Source organism: Sebastes umbrosus, chromosome 19 (genome assembly GCF_015220745.1).
Source record: "Sebastes umbrosus isolate fSebUmb1 chromosome 19, fSebUmb1.pri, whole genome shotgun sequence".
Lineage (NCBI taxonomy): Eukaryota > Metazoa > Chordata > Actinopteri > Perciformes > Sebastidae > Sebastes > Sebastes umbrosus.
In genome coordinates this window covers 2,838,855-2,851,133 of record NC_051287.1, presented here as the reverse complement: position 1 = coordinate 2,851,133, position 12,279 = coordinate 2,838,855, and the positions used below count along the sequence as shown (strand labels likewise).

The following is a 12,279-nucleotide window of genomic DNA, read 5'->3' as shown; positions in this document are numbered from 1 at the left end:
TAAATGTAGTCATTAATTTATTGGTAAAATGAGACATAAATTAATATTTATGTTTTAATTTTCTTTCTTTATTTATTGTAAATAATTAAATATGGTGATAAGCGCAGTACCTGTGGCGGCCTGCAGGGGTCGCCGTTGCTCCGTCTTCTTCATCATTAACATGAAGAAGAAAGATGGCGGAGCTGAGCTGTGGAGGCTGCATCGGTTGAGCTGCTGGCAGTTAAACAACAACAGAAGACAGAAGAGAGCAGAACAGACTCACAGTCTCACCGTGGAGGGCTGGGAGAGGACCGGAGAGCAGGGAGGACTCTGAGGAACCAGCAGGGACAGATTTACCTCCCAACAGGAGGATAAAATCATCTGTTATCTGTCCTCTAACCGAGAGAACCGACACAGACACGAAAACAAACCTGACATGAACGAGGTAAGTTTGCATCAACACCGAGACAAAGTGTCCGAAAGGAGAGCCAGATTAACTCTATTATTAAAGCTTCTTTATCTGAGAACAACACTAATGTGTTTCTATTAAAATCAGCATAAAATAAGCTGGTATTAGTTGACTGTATGTTAGTTACAGTAGCTACAATGAGCCTCTTCTGATGCTAACATTAGCTCTACATGTGCTAGATCAGGACAGTAAACATGCATTTCTGGCATCAGATGACACCAAGAAACATGCTTTTTGTGTTTTTTATGTGGTTTTATAGCTTTAAAAGCAGCTGATGAAATGCTTATATATATATATATAATATATATATATATAATGAGCCAGGAGGCCTGTGGGAGGGTTTAAAGGGACTGATGATGTGGGTGTGGAGAGCCAGCATGGTCCCCTCCTCAGGGCCCCACCCACACCAGAGCTGCACCACTACTTTCACTCAAGTACTGCACTTTAAAGGTCCCATATTGTAAAAAAATGAGATTTTCATGTCTTTTTTTATTATAAAGCAGGTTTAAGCGCTATATAAATACTGTGAAAGTATCAAAACGCTCAATATACACACAGAAATACTCACAGCCCGTATTCAGAAATTGTGCGTTTGAAACAAGCCGCCAGGATTTAAGTCCATTTGTGATGTCACAAATATACAATATTTAGACCATTACAGGGTTTTAAATGTAAACATTCTAAATGTGTCCCAGTTTAGTTCCTGTTGCAGTATATGTGAATGTCATCAGCTGACAGGAAGTAAACATGGACCCAATCTGTTGCCTAGCAACGCAATTCTGTTGCAATTCCGTCAAAATGCGCTAAAACGGAGCGTTTCAGACAGAGGGTAAATACAGGCTTATTCAGGCCGACAGTATGAGGAAAATAAAGTTTTTTTTTAAAAAAATTACAGCATGTAAACATGTTCTAGTAGAAACACAAAATACAAGTATGAACCTGAAAATGAGCACGATATGGGACCTTTAAGTACAGTTTCAAAGTACTTGAGTATATGCACTTTATATTCTTACTCCACTATATTTATCTGACAGCTTTAGTTAGTCTGTGTATCTCCAGATGTGTTGAATGTTTGTGATAAAGTTTTCTTTTATGTGTTGAGAAATTTCTCCTGCTTCCTAAAGGTCCCATATCGTGCTCATTTTCAGGTTCTTACTTGTATTTTGTGTTTCTACTAGAACATGTTTACATGCTTTAATGTTTAAGAAACATTTATTTTCCTCATACTGTGTGCTTGAATATACCTGTATTCACCCTCTGTCTGAAACGCCCCGTTTTAGTGCATTTCAACGGAATTGCCACGGAATTGCGTTGCTGGGCAACAGTTTGGGTCCATGTTTACTTCTTGTGAGCTGATGTCATTCACATACACTGCAACAGAAAATAAACTGGGACACATTTAGAATGTTTACGTTTAAAACCGTGTAATGGTCTAAATATTGTACATTTGTGACATCACAAATGGACAGAAATCCTGACAGCTTGTTTCAAACGCAAAATTTCTGAATACGGGCTGTGTGTATTTCTCCGTATATTGAGCGTTTTCATACTTTCACATAGTATTTATATAGCACTTAAACCTGCTTTATAATATGAAAGTAATGAAAATCTCAATTTTTACAATATGGGACCTTTAAAGGAACAGTGTGTAACATTACAGAGGAATGGAATATTATATTCATAACTATGTTTTCATTAGTGTATAATCAGCTGAAACTAAGAATAGTTGTTATTAACGCTACTTTCTTTGAGAACGTTAATATGTTGGTATTAAAATCAACATGAAATAACCTGATATTAGTTGACTGTGTGTTAGTTACAGTAGCTACAAATGAGCCTCTTTTGATGCTAACATTAGCTTTATATGTGCTAGCTCAGGACAGTGCTAAACTCTTTAAAAAGCCTCTTGGATCAGATGGAAAATGCATCGTCACAAAGTAAGTTGACTTTTTAGAAATCCGTGGTTCTCACAGGGCAGCGACGCTACAAACACATGATGATCTTATAGACCATGATGCATTGCTGTAGATTAAACTAGCCAACAGGATATTAAGGAGTTAAAAGTCAACATACACATTAATGCAGCAGTAATATCAACCCAGAAACATCAGATATAATATAGTAAAACACAGACAGGGAACATTTTACTGCACAATGAATAGAACTTTTACTTTAAGAACATTCTGCTGAAGGCATCTGGGTTGGCAGTGTTGGGTCAGGGTTGTGTCTCACTGCAGGAATGTGTCTGCTTTTATTTGCAGACTATTCATGGTTTCGTCTGAGTAAAGTCAATTACTGCTGTGCTTCAGCGGGGGTAGTCGTCCTGACTGAAGGATTCCCTGTGGAGTTTACTCATAAACAAATACAGTTACTGTTTACTAAACACCTTGAGATCTAACTAACGTGTTCACGGTCTATCCTTCCTCAAAAAGCCTTTAAAAACCTGGATCAGCCTCTGATGAATTAGTGTTTGTATGTGTGATTGATTGAGAGCTGATACTTAAAACTGATTAATAGATCGTCAGAAAGTTAACAGGCAACCGTCTTGATAGTTTCAGTCGTAGCAGTAGTAGTAGTAGTATCAGTAGTTTCAGGTCATATTTCAAGCAAAAATGCCCAAACTTCTCTGTTTCCTGCTTCGCAAATGTGAGGATTTGCTGCTTTTCTTTCACATGATAGTAAAGTGAATATCTTTAGTTTGTTAAGACGTTTGTTTTTTGAGAATATGCACCAACATTAATGGTTTGTAAGAGTGGCATTTAACAATGTAACGGGACGCACTACAGAAGTAACCCTGTCCAGTCATAATCCAGAGAATGGCAATGGTAATCCACCAAATCACACTTCAGGATATTCTCTTATTAATGATTAAATTTGGAGTGACAAAAAAATTATTTACTAAAAAAACGGAGTAAGCAAAAGGAACCGAGAAGTAAAGAAGATATCGGCCGATTAATCCTCTTTTTGCTGCTCCAAACTGTCGTTATTATATCGGCCTTTAAAAATCCACTCTCGGTCAACCGCTAGCAGGAACTATTGACTAATACATTTTCTCTTTGCATTCACAGGAGGTTGTATGCAATAGCCATTCAGTCACTGTCTTAAGCTGCACCAAGTCGTTATCACCAGTTCATGATGAAATCAAGCTGACACAGGAGGGAAGGTGCTCTCCAATATGCTTCCAGCAGCATGATGCTCGGAGGCAGGGAGACGGTGAGTATATCTGCTGCAGCTCAGCAGCTCAGCAGCCAGATCTCCAGCTGAGGAGACTGTGTCAACACTCCACAGGAGTGAGCAAACAGACCTCTATTTATTTTTGTATTTCAGTAGATTATGTAACAGTAAGCAGTGAGAAGAAGTAGAAATACAAGGTTTGACTGAACCACCAGGATCAAACAGTTTTTCCTTCCAGGCAGGAGAACAAACACCATCAGCGCTACACCAAAAGACTCTCAGACTGGTTTCCCAGAGATGGAGAGCAGCTACAGCCAGTGTTCACCCTGCTGGTCAGATGAACAGCGGACGCCTCCGCAGCTCCACTGCGCTCAGACCTGCCTTCGTTCCCCCGCCGAACTCCCCCTGCCTCTGGGTAACGGCTTGTCTCACGCTCCCCTCCACGCCGCCAACAACAACAACAACAACAGCAGCAACGCTCTCCACAGCCTCCAGCGGAGAGGCGTCCGCCTCAAGGTCAAAGGAAAGAAGTCCACGCTAAGAATGTACGCACGTCCTGAGTATTGATGCATTTTTAAAGGAGGAAAAACAACATGTGATGTGTGATATTTACTCATGTCTGTAATACTTTGTTGTTTTTCCACCACAGTGCAGGCGGGAAAAACTCCCAAAACCGAAAAGTTACCGACTTCTATCCAATAAGACGAAGCTCCAGAAAAAGTAAAACAGAGCTTGAGGTAAGATAAACTACTTCTGTTCTACTACAATGTATTGTATATACTTGTTGGGATAGCTATTAAAAGTATAGTTGGACCAGATATTACCGTACTGGCTTGAATATAAGACAATAAACAACAGCAGATGTCGTTTGTGAATGAAGCTCCCTTAATGATCCTGTTACATGAAGGGTTGTTTGTAGCCGTAATGTCGCTACGCTTGTCTGTTTATACTGTAGGTGTTTGCAGAAAACTTTACTACATGATAATTCAAATGTATTGTGCATCTTATATATAAAAAAAATACAATATAGGTTAAAAAAAGCATGAAAAATACTTTGATCCAGCCGTCAAATCGTGTGTTCTTGTAATCAAGACCCAAAAATGCCAACTGAAACATGAGTTTGGTTTAATTTAGCAGAGTTTCTGACAGGTAGTATGTTTTGCATCGACTAACTAAATAAATAAAGCAACACACTATCCTCTCCATCTCCATCAATATCACATCTTTAGCAGCGACACCAGGACCATGTTTGGCCACTCCTCTTTATCTGTAAATAAATACAATCTTAACATTTTATTAAAGCGACTTTTACTACTTTTTCCATGCCACGATTGTTGGATAATTTACTGTTCTGCCTTGTAAAATAATAATGTCTGTCCGAACAGAACATCTCTGGAGATTTAGCTATGATGAAATATTGTATAAAACAAAGTAAAGATGGAGTAACATGATTTTTTTTGTAAGGTTTTCCAAGTTTCACTTTAGCAAGAGAACAGGATAAGGACCTAATGTTAACCTTACACTCCTGGTATCTTGGGAAAATTTTCACAACTAGTCTGAGAGAGTTTATCAAACTCTTTTTTTCTTAAAACAGGTGTTGGAAAAGGTCATTTTAAGGGCTGTACTGAATAGTTCAATATTCTATTCATAACATTTGAATTCTAAATCAACATTCAAATGCTGCGCAGCTTCTTTTTTGCATGTCATTGTCCATTGTGTTTAAAGCTGGTATTTCTGCACAGTAGCAGGTAAAGCTCAGGTTACACTGATACTACTAATACTAATACTATTTTAAAGTCCTTTTTTAAAGTTAAAAGTTTTGTAGACTTAGATTCCAGTGGTGGCTGCAAAGGGTTATTGTTTCCAATAACTCCAGAGCATTGTAAAGTCCAAAAGTCAACATTTAATGAAAAAAGATAGATGTAATCATTCCCCAAAATTCACAACATGTTTTTAATCTAACGAAATATTCTGCTTCAATCCATATTTGTTGGCCGCTTGCCACATACGAAGGGAGGCTCACATCTCTGTTAACGGGGCGGTCGAGCAGCAATCTAACAGCACCATAAATTATATTTATAAACACGATACACAGGGTGATGACGTCATAAAATATAATGACAGACATCCAAAGCTTCATTTGAAAACCTCAATAGAAGCTTCATATGTAAAAAAAAAAATTACATTGGGTCCAGCCGTAGTTATTTTATAATCTAGGTCGTGTTATATTTGAGCCAATACGTTACTCTGAGTCTGCTGGTGTGAAATACATGTTGCTTTCATTTCTGTTGTTTTGTGTTTGTGTGTGTGAGAGAGAGAAATCCAATCTGCTCTTTGTCATTAACGCCGTCTCATGTTTCTTTTTGTTCTCAGTGTGAAGAAAAGAAGCTCATAGATGATCTCATCACAAAGGGAATAGAAGAAGGAATGGAGGTACGTACCTTTGTTCCCCTTAACACACTTTAAAATACATTTCTTTACTCTGGCTAATTGATCACTTGAATTAACATAACGGTAGTTAATCAGTTTCACACATGACATGAATACAGCCTCATAGTGGCTGTGCTCTCACTTAAAATGACAAATGATCACATGATTAATTACGTCTATGATCAGAGCAGGCACATCCATCCTTACATTTCCTCAGTGATGTTGGTACTCAGAAAATACGTATCTAATTTTAATCTTTTATAAAAGTTAATTTAATTTGTGAAGTCGTTGATATCTCCAGAAGCAATTAACATGTGAATGGAAAAACAATGAATAATAAAAAACATAAAAATAAATAAATAAAATCAATAATAAATCTAATATATTTATTCTATGTAATAGGGATTAATATATGGAAATTAGATAACAGAAAATTAACTGAATTGGAGACAAAAAGAAACCAAACGTTGAGCAGGAAATATATTGTGCTGCTGGTAGTTTTGGTGCGAAGAAAATGATTGCAAACCAAAATCAATGCCATCTTTATTGTTCTTATTTATCCTTATTGTTTGCACTCCTGATTAATGTAAAAAAGAAAAAGAAAAGTGGTTTAACATCTCATCGAATGCTCAAAATAAATGCAAATAGGCTAAAACGACCCTATTCTGAATTATAGATATTGCTTTAGCTAACGTAATGTTTTGTGTCATGATGGAAAACCTCTCATACTGTATTTTTGTTGTTGTAGGTGCAGCATATAGAAGGAAAGGGGAGAGCAGTGTTTGCCACTCGGTGTTTCCAGAAAGGCGAGTACGTGGTGGAGTACCACGGAGACCTGCTGCAGATCACCGACGCCAAAAAGAGGGAGGCCGAATACGCTCAGAACCCCGCCACCGGCTGCTACATGTACTACTTCCAGTACCTCTGCAAAACTTACTGGTAGGATAAAGCTTTTTATGAATTACCACAACCTTTGAACCCGTGCTATGATGTTCTTCCCCTTTTCTGCTTTATATACAAAATAATGGCCAAATTTCAGCATTTTTCTTTTCTCTTTATGTGCATATTTGGTATTGAGGTAATCCAAAAGTAACGGAAAGTAATCAAGTTACTTTAATATTGTGATACTTGTATTTGGTTACTGACTACGTTTTTCACAGGCAATTATATCAGAATATATTTTTAAAGTAACTCTCCCAACTAGAGTTGTTCCGATACCGATTCTCTGATTGCAGCTTCTTAAATGTGAATATTTTCTGGTGTCTTTCCTTCTCTATGACAGTAAACTGAATATCTTTGAGTTGTGGACAAAACAAGACATTTGAGGACGTCGTCTGATGGACATTTGTCACCAGTTTCTGACATTTTGTAGACCAAACAACTAATCGATTAATCAGGAAAATAATAATCGTTAGTTGAAACCCTACTTTGGATTAATTAATAGAAGCTGTTGAGGAACATTTTCTAGTATAAAGACTGATTTTGTTTGTCTTTGTTTCCGACAGTGTGGACGCCACGAGAGAGTCTGGTCGAAAGGGTAGGTTGATAAATCACAGTAAAAACGGAAACTGCCAAACCAAACTCCACGACATCAACGGGATCCCTCACCTCATCCTCGTTGCCTCTCGAGACGTCGACGAGGGCGAGGAGTTGCTCTACGACTACGGAGACCGCAGTAAAGCCTCCATCGCAGCTCACCCGTGGCTCAAATATTGATCCTCGGCGGGGGGGGGGGCAAAAAGAAAAGGGAAACCTACAGTAACACTTGTGTTTCTCATTAGCTAGTGTACAAAATGCCTTAGAAACAGAATGTGTACCCTTTTTGTTGGTGGGATGGGGGGGGGTTTATGTGTTGACGGGGTACTTATCACATTTTGATTAATGTCTATCTGCCTTGTCGGATGACATCTGTACTTTTATTTATGTGTATATGAAACATTCTGGTTGTTTTGCAGCACATTTATTTTGTACATTTTGTATTACCTATAGACCAATGCTTCTACAGCATGCAGGTGGTAGTTAATGCTCTGCATTTTTATACTGCGTTTTTCTTAATTAGTCGTTAGATACTTAGCAATACTTAGAAAGCCCTTTTTTTGGAATCAGCAAGAACTATGAGATGCAAATTACTAAATATGTTCTGTTCAGTTTGATTTCAGCCATCAAAACTCACACAATCTCCCGTTGTTTAGTGGAAGTGTAATAGTTTACCAAACTCATGATTTGACGTTGGATCAAAGTATTCGTGTTGAACATACAGACTACATAGGAATACAGGATTTTTTCCTCTTTTTTCATGCTTTTTTTTAAAACCTATATTGTAATTTTTAATATTTAAGATGCACAATACATTGGAATTATCATGTAGTAAAGTTTTCTGCAAACACCTACAGTTTATTCTGTTATGTCATGTATATGAAACTTTTATTAGGTAAAGATCTACTAATATAAACAGACTGAAGAGTTTAAATTTCTCCTTAAACTCGACCAGTTTACATGATTATCTAGTCTACCTTTTAATTTCACTTTAAACTCACGACACTGTCTATATTACTGCACTATGTAAATATATTTATTGGCTTGCTATTGCAAATCAACGGGTGACTTAAAGGAAGAGTTTGACATTTCAGGGAAATATGTTCACTTTCTTGCAGATGAAAAGATTGATATCACTCATGCTTTTACTTTGAAAATCAAAGCTAATCAGAGCCATGAACCGGCCAAATTGTCATTAAAGTAGCCCAATATTTAATTTCCATTTTTTGAGTGAACACTTAACATTCATTTTTAACATCTTTATTCTGGGAAGGAATTTAGCCCATCACAGCCTCCCCATCCCGTGTTCCCGTGTTCCTGTGTTCCTGTGTTTCTATGGAGGACAAAACCTGCCAAAATCTAAAATAAATAAATAAATAAGTCATTAAATGCAGCAAAAAATAAAAAAGGTAGTCATATGATATTGATATTTCTGTTTTAATTTATTTATTTATACTTGTATTATTTCCTTTATTATTTAGTTTTCTATTTAATTTTCCCTTTTATTTATTTATTTATTTTTTTGAGTGAGAGCCCCCTCATTTGCATAATGAGGCAGAAATGCATAAAGAAATATATATGAAGAAAAGAAATAAATAAGTTTGGGGAAATAAATAAGGGTTGAAATGCAAAGGAGAGATAGTGCATAAATATATAAACACAAATAAATTTAAAAATAAAAATATAATAAATAAAAATAAAAAATACTTAAAAAAATAAATTAATGCCAAAATAAATAAATAAATTTTAAAAAGTAATATAAATAAATAGATAAATAAAAAAGAAAATTAAACAGAAGAATACATTTTAAAAAAGGGAGTTAATACAAAGATAAATGAATAAAGAAGAAGCACTTTTTATCAATTCATTAATGGCTATATTAATTTTTTTATATTATTTTAACTACATTTAATGACATTTAATTATTTAATGAGTCATTTATTTATTTATTCATTCATTTATTTTATATTTTGTCAGATTCCGTCCTCCATAAATTACGAGGGAAAGCGGAAAAATTAAGCCTTTGTTTGAGCCAACACAAAACCACGTACAAAACATGGCACATTTGACGTAAGACGTCTTCACTTCTATCAACAAATGTAAACTTTTACAAGGCTGTTATTACAAAGCTATGACCAAATAATAATAGAATAGTTCCAGCCTTGTTGTAATGACTGGAAACAATAGTTATAGGAGCTCAATCGGGTGTAAAACCGCCCAGTCTGACAAAACTGGCAGACTTTGTTTACCTTTGGACAGAGCCAGGCTAGCTGTTTCCACCCGTTTCCAGTCTTTATGCTAAGCTAAGCTAACCGTCTGCTGGCTGTAGCTTCATGAGAGTGGTGTCCATATTCTCATCTAACTCTCAGTAAGAAAACAAATAAGTGTGTTTCCCAAAATGTCAAACTCTTCTTTTAAAAAACTAACACAAAACAAACTGTTTAAAGCGTCTGCTGGGAATTTATCACATATTTAATGCGCACACAACGGCAGCCTCTCCGACGCGTCTTTGGTGAACTGTTACACTCCTACTGTGTTTATCTCTGCAGGTTTTCTACACATCCGTTTCTTCCCGCTCACAAAATATTGTTCATATTGTTCCATGTGAAAGTATTTAACAGCTGAAACGCCAACAGGTCTTTTTTATTTACTTTATATTTTAGTAGCTTTTTTCAAATGTGTTTTCCATGAATTGTAGCCAGAAGATCAAATATACCCCAAACATGCTCACATTTATCTTATTTATCTTGATTTAACCTCATTTAGAAAATCACAGAGAGACAAAATAATTGATTTCTTTTAGCTAACAGGTAAAATGTTTGGTTTTTTTAAAGGAAATTTTCAATTCTGGGCATTAAATATTTGTTTTTTTTCCATATAAATTACATAAATCACAGTGGCAACCCCAAATATCTAATTTATAATACAGAATCTTATTATAATTTACAGTATTTCAGCTTGAATAATCACACTACTTTGGTCAAATCACTAATTATAAATTTAAGTACCACCGAAAAATGCTGGATGACAGATAACTGTTGAATTTGTCTCCTGGAAATCAGAATAATAAATATGTTTTAAAGCATAAGGCTGGTGATATTCTATATTATTGTTACTGTCAATAAATCCCATGAAAATACCAAAACCTACAGTGATATAAATATTAAAAAATGCCTCACAATTATATAGTTTAATTAAAAAACAATAATAATTTCCTAAAACAGCCGGTCATCGTTAGTTTTTAATCAGAATATCATGGGATTTTATAGGCACTAATCATTTATAAATTAAGTAGCAATATTAAAACTAATATCTTACCAGTGTACAAACTTTTTCTATCATTATAACACACTTTTATTTATTTTATTGTGCAGTAATTGCTCTTCTGTTTGTATTATTGCCAGCATTATGTTAAATTATTTTAGTTTTTTTCTTTTATTATGAGTTTGGTACCATTATTTTTGGGCTCCGTCTTAAAGGAATAGTTGGACATTTTGTGAAATATAATTATTATATAATTAATGATAAGATTGAAACCACTCTTTGTGGCTCTGAAGCTCAATAATTAACATGTTGTGACTTGTGTTAATTATTTTAGGGATGTTTTTAGCCTAATGCTAACTTTTCCCCCCGTTTCCAGTCATTATGCTAAGCTAAGCTAATAACCTCCCGGCTTCAAATTGAACCGGCAGACATGAGCGTGGTGTCGATCATCTCATCTAACTCTCAGCAAGAAAGCGTAAAAGTTTATTTCACAAAATGTCAAACTACTTCTTTAAGCTCTCTGAATTCTTGACTTACTGTTATCCACCATCTCTCGGTACATCTCTGTGGCTGTTTAGCTCGTAACAAAATCTTCCATAAAAGTGTTCAAAAATCACGAAAAGGACTTTTTAAAGTTTCCAAAAATATTCAGTATATTATTGAATTCCAGGATTCTTTTGATTTCCTGTTTTAATGTTATTCAAATACCATAAAAAGAATCAGTGTTACCACAAAGAGCCCAGTCACATGTCTGTATGTATACGATAAAGTACGTTTCAGGAAACACATTCATATTCTGACCTTCCTCCCCTGCCGCCTCTCTAACAGTAGCATTGTGTTACATGTGTGAAATGTTTTCATGTGAGCCTTTTTCTTAAACAAACATGTTACATTTTGGATTAATCCATTTTCTTTTCTTTTTTAAATATAGAACTAATTAAATAAATAATACCAGAAGAGGCAAAAGTGACCTGTTGGCCATTTTTAAGACGTAATAGATCTTTGCTGTTGTAGCGTTGAATAAATCTTAATGCTGGGGTGTAGGCATCGATGAATAAAGATGTAATATGCAAGTAACAGGAGTTTGCATCTGATTTTGTTCTTGTGTTAAAATAAATGAGTTTAAATGAGCACAAAAGTGGATTTCTTTTCTCTCAATTCAAGACCTTAAAGGTCCCATGTCATGCTCATTTTCAGGTTCATACTTGTATTTTATGTTTCTATTAGAACATGTTTACATGCTGTAATGTTCAAAAAAACACTTTATTTTCCTCATACTGTCTGCCTGAATATACCTGTATTCACCCTCTGTCTGAAACGCTCCGTTTTAGTGAATTGCAACGGAATTGCGTTGCTAGGCAACAGCTTGGGTCCATGTTTACTTCCTGTCAGCTGATGTTATTTACATCCACTGCAACAGCAAAAAA

The 12,279-nt window shown here is 35.6% G+C and overlaps 1 protein-coding gene across 1 annotated transcript; it reads left to right on the top strand.

Annotated features, from left to right (window-relative positions):
- The first annotated feature begins 63 nt into the window (after nucleotides 1-63).
- kmt5aa (lysine methyltransferase 5Aa) lies at nucleotides 64-8,444 on the top strand. The gene is given in 7 exon segments (XM_037751925.1): nucleotides 64-424; nucleotides 3,517-3,661; nucleotides 3,861-4,167; nucleotides 4,272-4,359; nucleotides 5,996-6,055; nucleotides 6,801-6,991; nucleotides 7,558-8,444. Coding segments are annotated over 7 exon segments (1,335 nt in total). The 5' UTR covers nucleotides 64-91; the 3' UTR covers nucleotides 7,769-8,444.
- The last annotated feature ends 3,835 nt before the right edge of the window (nucleotides 8,445-12,279 follow it).